Source organism: Stigmatopora nigra, chromosome 8 (assembly GCF_051989575.1).
Source record: "Stigmatopora nigra isolate UIUO_SnigA chromosome 8, RoL_Snig_1.1, whole genome shotgun sequence".
Taxonomy (NCBI): domain Eukaryota; kingdom Metazoa; phylum Chordata; class Actinopteri; order Syngnathiformes; family Syngnathidae; genus Stigmatopora; species Stigmatopora nigra.
The window spans coordinates 13157639-13176395 of NC_135515.1; the positions used below are offsets into that span (position 1 = coordinate 13157639).

The 18757-nt window shown below is 39.0% G+C and overlaps 1 protein-coding gene across 4 annotated transcripts in view; it reads left to right on the plus strand.

Moving 5' to 3' along the window:
* The window catches only part of fchsd2 (FCH and double SH3 domains 2), a 64969-nt gene that overhangs the window by 813 nt on the left and 45399 nt on the right, over positions 1–18757 (plus strand). For 3 of the 4 annotated variants that reach the window (XM_077722643.1, XM_077722639.1, XM_077722641.1), the window contains exons 2-3: positions 4530–4627; positions 13395–13440. In XM_077722643.1, coding sequence (XP_077578769.1) covers positions 4530–4627; positions 13395–13440 — 144 coding nt within the window. Of the gene's footprint in view, positions 1–4528; positions 4628–13394; positions 13441–18757 lie in introns of those variants that run through there. The other variant, XM_077722642.1, reaches the window with a different exon arrangement.

The following is an 18757-nucleotide window of genomic DNA, read 5'->3' on the forward strand; positions in this document are numbered from 1 at the left end:
GTTATCGTTAGGTAATTTTAACCTTTATGACATGATGGAGAATAGATGATGATGGTACATCTGTGCTGTCCTCATGACAACCGCTATTTGGATGGATCATAAATGTTCCCAATACAACACCCCACGCTACTATGAACATGTGTAGAATTGTTAGTTTGAATTTGTTATTGACGTTAGCAAGCACATAAATTGATGCTAGCTAGCTTGTGTCCATCATTGCGTTATGTTGTCAGCCACTGGCGCTATCGTACTGTGTAAGCGACTGCAGCAGTGGCTCAACATACTTGGGTGGTGATGATGCCTGTTGTCTTGGGGGCGGGGGGCACCTTCAGTCTGCCCAGGATCACACACAGTAATGCAACTGATACACGCACACGAACATACTCACTAGACTGCTGTATTGATTTAGCAAGGGTTGCTGAGAACACTGCCAAGTCAATTTTTGGATTGGTCCACTCTGTGTGTTGTGTGTTGTCCTGAAATAGCTGCATTAGAGCCAATTACCTTGGTGTGAACCAGTGCAGTTTCCTCTTAATTACAATATATTCCCACATGTGCTGTGAGTTTCTAGTTCCTACCCTCCCTCAACGTGTCATGTCATGTCATGTCTGTAAAACACATCACCATGGAGGCTGTGGAGACTCATCTCATCTGTATTTCTGAACTGCTTCATCCTCATTAGGGTCATGGAAGGTGTGTGTGTGTGTGTGTGTGTGTGGGGGGGGGGGGGTGCTAGAGCCTATCCCAGCTGAATCCAGGCCAGAGGCGGGGGACACCCTGAATCGGTGGTCGGCTAATCGTAGGGCACAAGGAGACAACCATTTACGATCACACCCAAACCTAGGGGCATTTTAAATTGTCCAATCAGCCTACCATGCAGGCTTTTCGAATGTGGGAGGAAACAGGACTACCTGGAGGAAACCCACGCAGGCCCGAACATGCAAACTCCACACAGGTGGACAGACCTGGACTTGAACCCAGGAGCCCAGTGCTTTGAGTCCGACCCACTAACCACTCACCCTACTGGGCCACCATGCTGCAGAAACTAAGTGAGAAAATCTAGGTTAGCGATTACAATATTTATTTGCTGGTTGCCTAATCTTACTTTTTTCTGTGGAAAGGAGTGGTTGGAAGTATGGTAGTTATGGTGATGTGGCTGACAAATTCATTTCAACACTGCATCAGTCTTTTTCAGTCCTTTCCCTCACAGTAGGACCCATGCTGCCCCTGAAGTATCTTCCTGTTGATGTCTCAGCACTTATGAAAACACCTCATTCAGATAATTTGATAACAAATGACTGATAGTACCCTGCAGGTGGCTCCAGGTCCTCAACAACCCTAAAGAGGAGAAGAAATAACCTTTGTGATTAACTCATTTGCTGCTTTTACCAATGATGGATATCCAATTTATTTATACTGGGAGGAGTGGCTGTGAATCCTCACGTTTCAGTGCCCCTAATGGTGCTTAGACGCCCAATCCATTTTAACTGGGGCCTGACAGCATTGCGAGGTTTTCCCAGTCAAAATGGAATTGACGTCTGGCGCCGTCAATAGAAGTCATTAAGTTAACACGGTTCAAAAGATTTTGTAAATGCATTAATATATAAACAAACCATAATGTCCATCCATCCAATTTCAATGCCGCTTTTTGTGTTTGGGAAGAACTGAAGCTTATTCAGATAACTGTCATTCACTGGTGAAAAAAAGAAACACCCATTCCTTACCACAAACTTTTACACCCCAATCAATCCACCAGGTCTTCAGAAACAAAAGTACTGTGATCCTTCTTCACTTCGTGGCTTCACTACATCACAGATTCTTTTCATGAGGTATAGAAAAAAAGTTCATAAATTGGTTCAATCTACACTGATACTCGCAACCGGAAGACAGATGAAATGATGAAGATGGGCGGAAGTCAGGGCACCACTTCATTTCTCAGAAGAATTATACAATGGCAGGAAAATTGGTGTGCCAATATCATATCAAATGGGTAGATGCATTACGTCTTGCCATTTCCTCTTTTGTCGCGAGTAAATTCAGTGGCACTGAAAGATGAGCATCTACAGCCACTTTATGAACTGAATTGAAAATCTATCATTGTCAATAGTAGGCAGAGCTGCCAACTACCCCGGAATTTCCGGTGTATACTCGGAAATACAACGCAAACTCTGGGACCCCGGACAATCTCCCTAAACCCCGGAAATCCCCCCCAAAAATGTCATAACCTAACAAAAACTTTTAAGAAATCCATACACTTGCAGAACTTTATTGCTTCTTATTCGACGAAATATCCCATGTTGATGCCGTCTCCAAACGGACTGACATTTTCTCATTGTACAACATGCATGTGCGACTTCAGCATGACACATAGTGGAATTACTGACAGTAAAACGCACATAGAAGGACCCAAACATAAGGACACACTTATTTTCACTATGCTGTATTTTTTCAATAGTTTGCAAAAATATGTAAATACATGATAATAACGGTTGGATTTGAATTGGCATACGTTATTTTTTTTGGTTTTTATGTCAATTTTGTATGAATCGTATTCACCCCGGAAAACTCTGAAATGGGACCAGGGTACTCCTGTAATGGGGTCAACCGAGGTTGGCAGCTTTGAGTAGACAATTAGTTTTGCGTCACCTATTTTTTCACTTTCATTTTAGGGTACTTACAGGTCACTCATGGTAAATTCTGGTTTATTTCCTATTGATTTTGAGAGACTTTCCAGTGTGCTTCTTGTTTGTTTGTCTGTCAGATTCTTATGAGTTGTAGCCATTTCCAGGCAATTTCCACATGTAGTTTTGTAGTGCTCTTGTCAAAGAAAATCAAATGATTTTATTACCATATATTCACGACTATATGGCACATCATATTTTAAGCCGCAGTGTCAGTAACGAGTGCTATTTCTGTATTTTACACACACAAAGGACGTACCGTTGTTATAGACGCAGCCAGGCATGGCAAAACATACACCAGCTTAAACATACACGCTACACTTACACGCAAAAAACACATTTGTAAAAAGGCAACGTAAGCAAAAGAGTTCGGTTGTACTTTATTTAGCCATTTTACAACGTCATCATCCCCCACAAATCCATCAAAGTCTTAATTTTCTGTGTCCAAATTGAACAATTGTCCAAATCAGTCATCGAATACGCTGAGTTTTATACGTTCGTCCTGGTGGCCACAATCCATTCGCAAATAGTAGCTAGCATAATTATTCCAACGGTCCTTCCATTCTTCGTAAAGCTGTGTTGATGTCGATGTTCAGGCCACAATCCATTGGGTGTATTGACAAAAGAACTATATATCCCAGCAGTCACTGCGCAGTACTTTTTCTACGAGGAAAATAGTAGAGTTGGGGGCTGCTTGCCATAGTTGTGAGAGCTGTAGAGGATGGTGTACCCTTTTGATTGGTTTATTATTTTTATCGTCATAACAATTTTAGCATTGGTCCATATTTAAAGCGCACTGGATTATAAGGCACCCTCTCTATTTTGGAGAACATTTAAGACTTTCATGTGCGCCTTATAGTCATGAAAATACGGTATGTACATTATAAATGAGCTAGAACAGGGGTGGCCAAACTATTCCACAAATGGCCACCGTGGGTGTGGGTTTTCATTCAAACCCATAAAGAGGACACCTTTTTACCAATCTGGTGTCCTACAAGCGCAATCCGTGGATTGCAGTCAGGTGCTTCATATTTTCTACAGAAATCTCGTTGGTCAAAGTGTCTGTGCTGGATCGGTTGGAAAAAAACCTGCACCCACAGCGGCCCTCAAGGACCGGTTTGCACACCCCTGAGCTAGAAAGTGCCCGTCACACAGAACAATACCGCGGGTCAGATAGGAATCCCCCGCCTATGGCCCGGAGTCAGCTGGGGTAGGCTTCAGCACCTCCCGTGAACCTAACGAGGATAAAGCGGTTTAGAAAAAGAGATGAGATAACAAAATTTGCATAGTTCTTTATTCACTCCAGAGTTAGTTTTGAGTTTTTCTTAATCTCTTTGTGCCCTCTAATTGGCTCGCAAAGAATTCAGTGTGTCCCCTGCCACAGTTCGCTGGGATAGGCTCCAGCTCCCCTGCGACCTTTGTGAGGATATCTGGCATGGAAAATGAATGAATGAATAGAAATCTAGTGTTGAAGAGAACTCGGGGGATAAAATTGGATTATTTTTACAGATTATATGTGGTGGTCTAAACAAGAACAGTATGTCTAGTGTGAGAATATAAACCGCACCCATCTAGTATGGTACAACACCTTTACGCAATATGAATCTCTATAGTAATCATTGGAAACTTGCAAGGTGTAGAGAACATTTATAAATCTTTATTTCATGTTTTTTAGAATGGCTAATCAAATAGGGTAGTCAAATAGTAAACTGTGCAAGAAAAACAAAACATCTCCACGTTCATGTGGGTATGTATTTTCTGGATTGACTGCACTGTCAACCACAGAAGTGTCAACAGCTGATGGCAGATGAAATGAAATGGCTAGTTTGTGTCTTTTGTCCCCTCCAGGTTAAAGTGACACAGGAGCTGAAGAACACGCACACAGACCAATTGACAAGACTCCACTTTAAAAATCAGACTGAATGTGACCTGCTGGAGGACATGAGGTACGGCCAGTCATCTCATCCATTCCCCAAAATAGAAAATAGAATGGCAGATGATTTTTTGCTCATAGAAAAGTGCACCAGAATCAGCCTGAGGGATCTTTTTCATTCTCACAGGGACAAAGGTTTTCCTTCACTAATGCTTGTGTTCCTTTTTGTTTTCTCAGTATTTCACATTGTTTCACTCATTCTTCAGATTCTTACAAGTCGTGAGGATTCTTACAAGGATGATAAGGAAATGTGTTTTTAGCTTGGTTAGCAATATATTTATATATTTTTTTGTGAGGCTGTAAATAGTCTGTTCACCAATGGTGATGACGTCTTCATTTGGTTATTTAATTTATTTGATATTGCACAGCAACTTCTGGTTTGAAGACGAATTTATAAATATGAAGAACCCTGTCAAAATGTGTGCAGGTTTTATTCTTTAATTTCCATAGTGTAAGGAAGGAGTTATTATCTTTATTGCACAATAGAACAAAACAATTAAATCACATCATCTTTTCTTAACAAGTAAAGTAACAAAGTTACTTTCAAGTTTGACTAAGGAAGAAATTAATTTGTTTGCTTTTTCACATAAGTTGGACGTTTCAAATTTGAAACAAAAAAGATGTGATTTTTATCATAATAATTACCGATATCACCTAATATTTTTTTTCTATCGTGATAACATTTTTTCTCATATCGGCCAGCTCTACTCATAAATGAAAACCTGCCCGAATGTTTTCTTTGTAGCGAGAAGTTGTCAAATCATAAAAACAGTCATGTGGAAAGACATTTTCAGGAATGGCATGCTACATTTGCAGCCAACTTCCTAGTTGGGAAATAGACATAAAGTGCAATTGCATTACTTCTGGAGAAATTAGAAGAGGGCAAAAATAGATTTAAGAAGTGAATTGCAATCTTGAAAGAATGTTTTGTTACAACCCGGGAGATACTAAAGCATAGAAAACCGTTAACAGATGACGCACATTCCATTTTGTTGTAGTGTTATTGAATCCTCAAAATAAAAGCGATACCAAACATTTTTGCATCGGTAAATCGTAATATAACATAAACAAATTTAAATGAACTTGGATGACGATGCAGACACACTCAAAAATAAGTTTAATCTAACCTTACAGTAAACTTAATTCTAATTTTGTTTTACATTTGTATACCTTCTCCTGGCTGTTTGCCCCGCTTCCACCCTCACTTTCACACTATCGAAGGGCTGTTTGCTGTTGTATTCCCTTCAAAATATTCCGAAAATGATGCCCACAAATGTCCCCACAAGAGGATAAAGCACCACCACTTGCCAACGAGAAGTAGTCTTGAATTAGCGATCACTCCGCCAACGGAAGCTAACAGGCTAAGGGGGGTGGGGGGTGTATTGGATTGAACAAATGCAACACTGCTCAGTGCTCGCAGAAACATGACAAAGAGGGACTTCCGACTACAGATATTATACGAGGAGTTGCGGGGGAGAGAGCCAGTGCCCCTGATGTTCTTTGATGAGCAGCCTACGAGAAGTAATATATACTACTTGTATTAGCGATCGCTCTGGCATTCGCGCTGAGTGACTGAAAAAACACTGAAAAAAATGGAACGCTCCGCCCGGTGCTTGTAGATATCTGTTATACACGAAAGACATGCGACAAAAAAAACGTGCTACAATAACTAACAGCCTCACATGTCTTGGCCACCTGGCTTTCTCGTATCTCAAAATTTTTCCCGTATCTAGAGATAATTATTTGCTTGAAATTTTACTCGCCTCTTGAGATGCTCGTAAGTCGGGGTGCTCGTATGTCGAGTTACCACTGTATGCCTTGTTTAACATTTTGGGTTGCTGACTCCTGTGTTAAGCTAAAGTGAACAATTGCAGCACCATGTTTAAAACAACACTCTATAAACTGACCTCCTATCAAAATCATAGAGTATGCTCTTTGATTTTTTAATGTCTGAACAAATGTGTAAAGTGTGATTGCTTTGCGACTGATCCAGGGCCCAGTCTGCTCCACAAAGTTAGCTGGAGCTTGCTCGGGTTCAGGGCTCGACATTAAGGACTGCCTTAATGCCGGGGGCAGCTGTCAAAGCGTAATTTGCTGCGGGAAAGGGCAGGTATCGTTTTGATTACTTAAAATAAAATGGGGAAAATCACAATCGCTTCATCTGTTTTGTTTCCTGCCACTGGCGCGGCCCTTTTGCGACACATTTTTTTCTTCTGGGCAGATGCCTGTGCATCTGAACTTTTTTTCCGCTGCTCGTGTAAAATATCTGTCTGTTTTTTTGAAGGCACCGCCATTTTGCAACGCAGGACGATCGGTGCGCATCAATCAGGTCCTATTTGGGATTTTGTCTGTTCATCGTCTGTGTACCGGTCCTATTAATAAATAATAAAATTATAAATATTTCACCCTATCTGTGTTTGGTATTGCGTTATAAGAGTATTTCTAAATTACTATATTTACTCGCATATAAGCCGCAAACCTAAAATTGTTAAATTTTACAATTTTATATAAGCCGGGCCCTGATTCACAATTTTCACTGCAAATTTTACTTTTTAGAGAAAATCTTAAGAAAGATCATCACGTGGTATTTCTGAGATACTGTATGAATCAAAAGCACATGATTAGGGTCAGTATCATAAAGAAATTAATATGCCAGTCTTTGTAAATGCAAATTATTAAATATTCAATTTGAAAAAAGAAGTGTCTCTCTTGAAGAGAACCAAATACATTTTAATGAAACAGTAATTAAAGTTTTCTTACAAGAAGTTTAAGATGTTGTGGGGGGCAAATTGCTTTTAATGTCGAAATATCACTTTACTGCGATAGTTGTCACTTTCACAAGAAATAAAAAAAAATCGAATCAGAATTTTGTTTTATAATCACAAATGTACAATAATTTCTTTTGTGTTCAGAAAACCGAAAGTGTGCTGTCTACACTTACACAAATTTAAAAAGGAAGTAACGTACAGCACAACCAGGAAGTGTGTCCGTAGCGGTGTAGCGTTCACCAAGTCTCTGGGTGCAATAAAAGCATGGGATACACATTACGCAGGTATCAAGCCTGATATTTTAATGATCGCCCTCAAGACATTTGATCAGCCTTAACAACTATTGGAAAGTACAATACGAACACACTGTATCTAGGCTACCCGTGTCTGGCCGGTCATAGCGTGTTTAACTACGGCAGTGCTTCTCAATTATTTTCTGTTAGGCCCCCCCCCCCCCCCTAGCAAGAAGAAAACTATTCCCCCCCCCCCCCCTACTTCCCACCGTGACTAGAAATAAAATCATTTTATAAAATTGTTATAAGTACAACATTTTATCCTTATTAACATTAAAGAAAAGGAAAAAAAGAAAGAAATATAGTCAAACTTACAAAGAATAACTTTATTAAATCTTGTTTTAAGTCTGCAACAGAAAAGATTTTAAGTGCATCAATGCATGAAATAAAAAATAAATGAGAGCGCCACTGCCAGCTACTGTAGTGGATGCGCAATTACACTTTATACTAGTACGGCCAAATAAAATCCTGTTCCCCAGGGTTACACGCGCCCCCCCAGGTATCGCACCACGCCCCCCCAGGGGGGCGCGCCCCACTATTTGAGAAGCACTGAACTACGGTAAGATGGCGACGCCCTGAGCAAGTGAGTTTTTTCACGTTTTATGCAAGATACGTTTTTTTTTCTCGAATTTCATTCATACATGTTAAAATACATTTTGTTTAGCGTTTAGTCTGTTTATCTCTGTTTATCTCTATATTGAAATAAATGACTCCATCGGCCCCATTGTCTTGCGTTACGGGGTTTCGTCTTTGTCAGTTTTGTGCATGTCTTTTTATTCGCATTTAAGCTGTACCCTTGATTCAGTCCGTTTTTTAAAAACAAATACGACTTTAGCGGGTAAATACGGTGAATATACACTAGTGGTTTGCCTAATATTATTATTTGGGTTGTTCCTGTGATCTCCATGCAGTTAATATAAGTCAATGTAGGAGGCAGGTGCATGCTGTTTTATTATTTGTATAATGCAGGGGTAGGCAACATAGTAAAGTATGGAAACGGGTGTTGAGAGAGCTGAGTCCCAAAAGCATTTCTTGCACCGTCACTGTGGCGCTGACACTCTAGCGCCGCTTTATTCATAAGTTGATTTTTCATCAGACAACTTTGCATTTTCATGTGTTATTAGGTATTAGGTCTTCATTCTGATACAATAATAAAAGATAAGAATTGTAGAAAAAAATTGAGAATTTTAATATAAAGTATGCACTGCTCTACTTTCGAAAAATCCAAGTTAAGAAAGAAGTTCTGAAACAAATTAATTTCATAAGTTGAGGTACCACTGTATCTACCATTTAGTACATCTAATGTTAAAAGAACCCAAAATGCTTCAGTGATAGACTGCTGTTTCTGTCCTTTTTTCTCAATCATAGGAGCCAAGTTATGGTGCTCCATCCTTCAGTTTAAACCTGAATGTAAAATCTGAAGTTTTATGGGACTTACTACCTACCTAGGATGCACTTACAACATATGTATACTCATTTACTTAATTGCTTTCCATCGAGTCATATGCCCTCTGCCGGGTCCTTTCCTCCTGTTACGTCATCGGTTTTTAGGAAGTATGACGAATCAATACATCCGTTGAGAATAACAGGCTTTGGGGTCAAACGCATGAACATGTAGGAATTTAAAGGTTAAGAATGCTTATCCACAACGTCATATAAATGCCTTTTTATTTAGGATACAATTTCAATACTTTTGGATCTCTAAGAGGTTTGATAAATTATTTTGTTGTTGACAAGATTCTATGCTTCAATAATATCAATCATATGTAAAAATCTTCAACAGTGGGACTTTAAATAAAAGCAATGGCTAGGACACAATCAATATAACTGCATTCACTTTGCAAAGAGCCAACCAATCTAAAGTAATTATAATTTCATACATCTGTGAGACATATGTACCTAGCTGATTTTCTAAATAACCTTCAAATATCAGACCAGTTAAACATAATCAAATACATGCTGAAAAGCCTATGCTGGATTTTAACTCTTAAATCCAAAAAGCTGCTCTAGGTTATTCACCCTTATTAATCTACTTGCTGGATTTAATCAGTGTAGACGCACACACGCTCAAACCCTGGCCGGACATTTGGTCGCTGGATGTTTGGTCGCCGGACGTTTGGTCGCCGGATGTTTGGTCGCGCGGTCTTTTGGTCGCCGGACGTTTGGTCGCCGGATTTTTGGTCGCCAGTCAAATGGTGACAGAGAGTAAGTACTGTTGAAAACAGCTCTCAACAAGAGTTTAATGTCTAAATATCTACTGTTCATTCATGACAGAGAGAGGGTAATATCTAAGTACTGTTTAATATCTAAGTACTGTTGAAACCAGCTCTCAAAATTATATTCATGAGAGTTTAATATTCTAAATATCTACTGTTGATTCGTGACAGAGAGAGTTTAATATCTAAGTACTGTTTAATATCTAAGTACTGTTGAAACCAGCTCTCAAAATAATATTCATGAGAGAGAGTTTAATATCTAAGTACTGTTGAAACCAGTACTTAGTCACAGTCAATGGCAGCAGCCGGTGTGTTAAACGAGTGCTCTTATTGATATTTTGATATTAGATACTTAGATATTAAACTATCTCATGAATGGTTTCAACAGTAGATATTTAGATATCAAACTCATGAATCAACATTTACTGCTTCAATAAAAACACCATCTGTGAATTTGCTTTGTCTTCTTTTTAATAAGTACATTTCAACAGTAGATATTTAGATATTAAATTCTTGTGAATATGATTTAGAGAGCTGGTTTCAACAATACTTAGATATTAAACAGTAACTAGATATTAAACTCTCTGTCATGAATCAACAATAGATATTTAGATATTAAACTCATGTGAATATAATTTTGAGAGCTGGTTTCAACAGTACTTACTCTCTGTCACCATTTGACTGGCGACCAAAAGACCGGGGACCAAACATCCGGCAACCAAACGTCCAACAACCAAACGTCCGAGTACAGCTCAAACACACTAAGTCATGAAGGTAAAGTCAAAGAAAAACAGTGTGAGAGGGAGAGCAAGATGGCTACAATGAAAGCCTTTGTAATCATGTGGGAGGTGCAGGAGTCCTAAGAGTGGGATCAAAGAGAGAGTGCTTGATGACAATTTTGTGGACACATTTAGTCAACTTGATGTCCTCAATCCAACTATTAAATCCCCCATACTCTTATATCTGCCTTGGAATACCGTGGCCGGTCTACTTGCCGATAGCGCATTTAGCCGACTGACGTCTGGCCGAAGGCCAACTCGCCGAAGGGGGTTCTGGCCAAACGTAGAATTAGCCGAGCGACTAATTGGCCGACCGACTATCTAGCCGAGCGACTAATTGGCCGACCGAGTATCTAGCCGAAAGACATTTTGGCGACACGCTCGCCCCGTCCCCGGTCGTATGTGTGTACACGTTTTTCAACCTCGGCCCGCGGGCCATATACGGCCCGTTACTGATAACAGCATTCATTTAGAATAATAAGTTACAGATAACAACATTCATTTAGAATAATAAGTTACAGATAACAACATTCATTTAGAATAAGTTACAGATAACAACATTCATTTAGAATAAGTTACAGATAACAACATTCATTTAGAATAACAAGTTAGAGATAACAACATTCATTTAGAATAACAAGTTACAGATAACAACATTCATTTAGATTATTAGGTTAGAGATAACAACATTCATTTAGGATAACAAGTTACAGATAACAACATTCATTTAGAATAACAAGTTAAAGATAACAACATTCATTTAGAATAACAAGTTAAAGATAACAACATTCATTTAGAATAACAAGTTAAAGATAACAACATTCATTTAGAATAACAAGTTAAAGATAACAACATTCATTTAGAATAACAAGTTAAAGATAACATTCATTTAGATACTGTAATTTACAACAGCATAGAAAACATTGAGATTAATCTTTGAATTAAGGTTCCCAGCAAATCATTTTGATTATATATTTCCTAAAATAATGGGATGAATGTTGTTATCAGTAACTGGCCATATATGCCCCATGGGCCGAGGTTGAAAAATTTGTACACACACACGACCGGGGGCGGGGCGAGCGTGTCGCCAAAATGTCTTTCGGCTAGATAGTCGTTCGGCTAATTCTACGTTCGGCCAGATGCCCCTTTGGCGAGTTGGCCTTCGGCCAGTCAGTCGGCTAAATGTCTTTCGGCAAGTAGACCATGTGCCTGGAATACACACACGTGGACGCACGCATGCATGCACACACATTGAAATTCAAATTACAATTCAAATTCATTCATTCATTCATTTCATTTCTGAACTACTTATCCTCACAAGGGTCACGGGGGATTCTCGTGCCTATACCACCTGACTTCGGGCCGGAGGCAGGGGACACCCTGAATCGGTGGCCAGCCGATCGCAGGGCACAAGGGGACGGACAACCATGCACACTCACACCCAATTTAGAGTGTCCATTCAGCCTACCATGCATGTTTTTGGAATGTGGGAGGAAACTGGAGTACCCAGAAGAAACCCACGCAGGCCCGGGGAGAACATGCAAACTCCACACAGATGGACATGACCTGAATGTGATCCAAGGACCCCAAAGCTGTGAGGCCGACGGGCTAACCACTCGCACCACCAGTACGCCCCCTATTAATCTTTTTTTTTTAAGTTCATAAAAATGTATAAATATTAATCTTAAAAAAATATTAATCTTTTTTTTTAAGTTCATAAAAATGTATAAATATTAATCTTAAAAAAATATTAATCTTTTTTTTTTAAGTTCATAAAAATGTGTCTAGAAATTGCGGAACGCATTTTGCGCAGGATTTCCTAGTATCTTGATAACTGCTGTTTCTTGTTCTTATTTTTTTTCCCGTGAGCCTGGCCTCCAGCAAGCGGCAGTTAGTGAGATACTTATAAGTCTCACGCAAAAGCGTTCCGAAATTATAGACTCGAAGATACTTGTACGTGTACTTGTCATCAATATGACTTAAGGACTGGGGTATCTCGCACTGTATGAACCTCATTACTAAATAAAACTTGACTGTGCTAAATGGAAGCAAGTGCTTAGAATTTGAGGAACACAGTCTTGACAACTGTTGCTGTTTTGTTTTTCAATTGTTTTTATATGTTGATTGCCAGGCTCAGAAAAAAAAGAAAAACAAAGTTTTTTTTTTCAAAAAACAAACCCCAGAAAATTTATTTGAAAAAAAGAAAACATAATTAAAAAAAAACATCCTTAGAAAATTAATTGATTTGAAAAACTCAGTTTTGAAAAATGATTAATTTAAAAAAACTTTTTTGAAAAATCATTAATTTAATTTGATTTGATTATTAAAAATAAATAATTTCAAAAAAATAATTTGTTTGAAAAGTGAAAAAAAAACAATTATTCCTAAAAAAATGACCCTAGAAAATAAAGTTGAAAAACTGCTAGAGCTTTTTATTTTTAAGGTGAATTCAATAAGTTTCCTTCTTCCTTCAGTTCAATAACACTTCTTCCTTGAATTGGACACCGTCAAATGTCCACCAGTGTGGCAACAAGTTATATCTGCCTTTCACTCAAGTCCACAGATAAATTTAAATATTTCATCTATATTTCTGTACGATTAGTTGTAAGTATGATTGCTAAACAAATGGAATACAAAGTATTTGACTGGATACAATTTGTATTAAGGTTATTTTTTTAAATGGCTTTGTTAAATGTAGGTTGAATTTTTTCCTTCTATTTTTAGGAGCTACGGTTTGAAGAAGGGACAGCTTGAGAGAGATTATTCACAGGTATGTTTAATTTTGCTACCGGAAATCTCGAGGATGTTGATGGATGGGGACCCATACGCAAAAGTTGTGCCTCCAATTGGATTTTTGGGGGATTCATTATAAGTAGGTGCTGCTGATGGTGTAGTGGTACATTCACCTTTTTGGCGCAGGCAACGAGATGTCAAGTCCCCCTCAAATGCGGCGTGAATGTGAATGGTTGTCTGTCACTCAGTGTACCCTACAACCAACTGGTGACCAGTTTAGGTTATAGTAAACTTTAGCCTGAAGTCAGACTGTAGGTTTCAGCACCCTACTCTCTTGACAAGAATAAGTGGTGTTTAGAATATGTGGAAAAATATCAAGTATTATATATCATTGCTGGCATATACTGTTTTGGCTCGAATATAAGACGTTTTTTTGGATTGAAATAAATGTGAAAAAAAGTTGGTCGTCTAGACCGTGTACCCATTCTCAACACTAAATGGCGGCGTATATTTTTCAACGTTGAACACTGAAGGTTAATTGAATTGAATTCAATGCCTTTATTGTCATGATACAAGTATAATTAGATTTATAGCTTCACCATAAAGTGCACACAAATAATCAATCAATAAATAAGTAGTCCATATAATAAGTAGTTAACATAAGTAAGTAGTCAATTTATATAAGTAGTCAACATGAATAACTGGTCACATAAATAATTAGTCAGTTACAAAAAGTGACTAAAGTGGTTAGCAGCCTATGAGGTTCTATTGCAAGTACAAGAAATTACCGTATCTTCTCTCAGAAACCATATTTGTAACAAAAAAAGATGACTGAATCAAGACGTACAGTGTTGCTATACTCTTCCACCAGTACATGTCGTAAAATTAACGTTTGCTATTTTTTTGTCATTTTTTATTTTGCACTAAGAAAATAAAGATCACCGAATGAATTGCTAATTTCCCTAATGATGTGCTTTTGAACAAAATATACCATGAGCGATGATTTTTCTTAAGGTTTTCCCTTCAAATTAATGCAAAATGTGAAAATTGTGAATCAAGGGGCTCATACGCAAAAAAATTGTAAAATTCAACGATTTTAAGGCAATTTTAAGGGTGGATTTTCTATGCGTGAAATGGTAGTTTAGATTAGGTCCTCCTAGGTGCAGACCTCAAGTTGATGCAGTTATTGCAATTTTGTTGTTTTATTACAGTATATTGGATAATTTATATTTTAAAAAACAGAAGCCATTCATTTTGAATATGATTGTCCTTGAGTTTACACATTTAAATGTTCAGATATTAAGATGTGACAAGTTTTGCATGATTTGAATAACATTTTTTTTCTCTTGAATGGTTCATATAATAATTTGTTTCAGATATACTGTCATTATTTTGTGTATAAAATCAAAGTTGATGTTTTAAAAGTCTTTTCTTCAATCCAAACCCTTTAAAAGTTATAAAAATATACACATTTTGTATGAAATACAAAAAAACTAGGTTTGCAAAAAAGACAACGTTGAAGAATGCTCATCAAACATGTTTAAAACATCACATATGTGAACTGGCTAATTAGGAACAGGTAGGTGGCATGATTGGGTATATTAGGAGTTTTCCTGAATTACTCAATCATTAATAACAAATAAGTTTGCAAACAGTTTTGGGACAGTGTACAATTGCAAGGAGTTGGAGGAATTTTAACAATGGTGGTCCATAATATCATCAGAAGGTTCAATGAATTTGAAAAAATAACTGCATGTATGTGGCAAAGCCCCAAACCAGAATTGAATGCCTGTGACCTTCAAACCAACACGATCTACTACATTAAAAAACAACAAGGGGTAAAGCTCATGTGCATCAGAAACAACACTAGAAAACGAATGTCAGTTAATACAAGTGCTTTATTTGTGAATGCAATTTAAAACTCGTCTTCCCTCAATTATTATAAAATCACATCTTCACATTTTTTTCTGCTATTAATTATTCATCTCATCTCATTTTCTGAACCGCTTTATCCTCATTAGGGTCGCGGGGGGTGCTGGAGCCTATCTTAGCTGACTCCGGGCCAGAGGCAGGAGACACCCTGAATCGGTGGCCAGCCGATCGCAGGGCACAAGGAGACGGACAACCATGCACACTCACACCCATACGTGGGGGCAATTTAGAGTGTCAATGCATGTTTTTGGAATGTGGGAGGAAACTGGAGTACCCAGAGGAAACCTACGCAGGCCTGGGGAGAACATGCAAACTCCACACAGATGGACATGACCTGGATGTGAACCAAGGACTCCAAAACTGTAAGGGCGACGCGCTAATCCCTCGCACCACCGGGGCGCCCCCTATTAATGTTTTTTTTATTTTTTTTTATAAGTTCATAAAAATATGAAAATCTCCGTTGAAACACAAAAGCAAAAGCCACCCCCCTGTCTTCTGCTTGCTACTAGGACTCAGGACTGAAGAAAAAAAAGGTAGTTATAATAGGGCTAACTCTACTTTCCGATTTTTTGGATTATCACGGCCTTGTTTGGTCTACATTAACCGTGATATTCGAGCAATTAGTGTTCAATGCAAAGCAAAAGCTCCAGAAATAGGCCCAAAAATGGAATCTAAAATGGAATGATGCACATTTTAGATGGAAGCATTCTGTGGTATAGAGTCCACTTTTCAAATTGTTTTGGAAAATTGTTTATGCCGTGTGCTCCGGGCCAATGAGGAAAATAACCATCTGTAGACTAACGAATATTAAACGATACTATACTACTATACTAAACGGTAATTATCATGATTTTTTTTTCAATAATAGATAATATTAAAAACTTTAAAACTATAAAATAGATACATTTAAACTAATTACATCACCCTGGACCAGTACAGAGAACGGGGGCGTTGTTGCGAGATGAACGCTAGTTCCAGACCAACACTCAGGAGAATAGGATGACGAGGAAACTTGTTTTTAGCATGTTAGCAATAGAGACGAACACAGATCATGAATGCAAAAGGACAATAACACGGTCAAAAGCGATTTTGAGATGCAGGACAACATTAAGCCGACCCACTGAAAGATCCAAGTTAATTCTCCTTGGCGGGTATTCTTTTTTTTTCTTAATGCCTCGCAAATATCTGTGTAAAGAGCAACCTTATTGAAAATGTCCCTTAACCCACTGTCGTCATTTGAGGACAGCCTGTAATATTTCTCTAGTGACATCAAGATGACCCGCCTCGTGCTGTAGTGGTTCACTTGCCTAACTTTGGTGCGGGCAGGCGTGGGCCCAATTCCCTGTAATGGTATAATTGGGGTGCGGATGGTTGTTTGCCTTTCTGTGTGCCCTACGAGTGACTGGTGATCAGTCTATGGCCTTTTGCCCGAATACAGCTTGGTTAGGTTCCAGCAACCCAACGTAACCCTTTCGAGGATGGGCAGTATGGAAGATGAGATGAAACATCAAAATGTTTTCCCATTTCATGTAAATGTGATATGAAAACATTGCAACTTGTCATCTTGGGTTGAAATGGGTTAAAGTTCATTCACCTTTTTCATTTTAATTTTTGTAAATGGCCATATGTGAGGTACATTTACAGTCTTTTTGTGAGGCTAATAATAGTCTACATCCCAATGGTGATGTTGCTTATTTTATTTATTTCATATTGCACAGCAACTTTTGGTTTGAAGGCAAATCTATAAAATAAAAACGCCTTTCTGCAAATTTTATTCTTTACTTTTCATAGTTCAAGGACTTATCTTTATTGCACAACAGAACAACAAAAATACTTACATTTCATATTGGGGCAGCCTGGCGACTGAGTGGTTAGCCTCACAGTGGAGGTCCTGGGGTCAAATAATAATAATCGGACATGGGCTTTGTCGTCATCATCAACAACAAAAGCCTAATTGTCATCATACCCAGAACTGCGTATGACAAAATTGGTAGTGCTTCTTCATTAGGTGCGTTTTCTCTGCAAAAGACCCAAATAAGTGATAATTTTGGACTTGTAATTTAGCATTCTGCCATTATGGATACATCACATCGCCCCCCGAGCGGATCACTTACCTCTTACTGTCTTTCACTTACCTTCAGTCAGACAGTAGGAGGCAGATCACCGCCCAACGTCTTTTTATATTACCTCACCCCTAAGTTATTACACAGAAGGGATTGTGTGTCGTGTTACCACAAGTTTAAAGTCCTAATAAATGTGGGGGTAAAACTGTCCGTAAGCCTATTTGTCTGTACTTTGTCGGATCTATAGCGTCTGCCAGAGGGCAGCAGCTGGAGCAGATTGTGGCCAGGGTGGTTTAGGTCCCCGATGATGTTCCTGGCTCTGCTGAGGTAACGAGGGCTGGCAATGTCCTCCAGTGAGGGCAGAGAGCAGCCGACGATCTTCTGGGCAGTGTTGATCACTTTCTGCAGGACTTTTTGTCTGCTGCCGTGCTTCCAGTGTACCACACTGTGATGCAGTATGCCAGGATGCTCTCCACAGTGGTTCTATAGAAAGTTATCTACCAGAAGCTTAATGACCAAGTTGTTCCTCCTGAGTACCCTGAGAAAATGGAGTCGTTTCTGAGGCTTCTTCACTACTGCCGTGGTGTTTGTAGACCAGGAGAGCTTATCCGTGGTCTGGACCCCCGGGAATTTAAAGGACTGGACCCTGTCTACACATACTCCATTTATGAGTAGTGGTCCCAGATCTGTGCTGTGTTTGTGAAAGTCCAGGATTATTTCTTTAGTTTTCGTGCTGTTCAGTGTGAGATTGTTCACCGAGCACCACGAAGACATATTGTTGACCTCATCTCTGTAGTCCGACTCATTCCCTCCTGAGATGAGTCCGACCACAGTGGTGTCATCGGCAAATTTGATGATGGAGTTAGACTGGTGGGTTGGTGTACAGTCGTATGTGTACAGGGAGTACAGAAGAGGACTCAGTACACAGCCTTGCGGGCAGCCAGTGCTCAGTGTAATGGAAGAAAAGAGGTGGGGACCAAGTCTAAATGCAGGTCGGTCCACCTGTGTGGAGATTGCATGTTCTCCGGGTATTCTGGTTTCCTCCCACAATCCAAAGGCATGCACGTTAGGCTGATTGGACACTAAATTTCCCCTAGCTATGAGTGTGAATGGTTGTTTGTCTCCTTGTGCCCTGCGATTAGCCGGCCACCAATTCAGAGTCTCCCCGCCTTGTGCCCAAAGGCAGCTGGGATATGCTCCAGAACCCCCAGCGACTCTATTCATGATGAAGTGGTTCACAAAATGAAATTAAAAAAACAATTTCATATTCTCTTTTCTTATGAAGTAATGTAAGATAATTTATTTCATATTTGGAAAAGAAGAAAGGTAATTGGTTAATCACAGAAGTTTGGAGTTTCA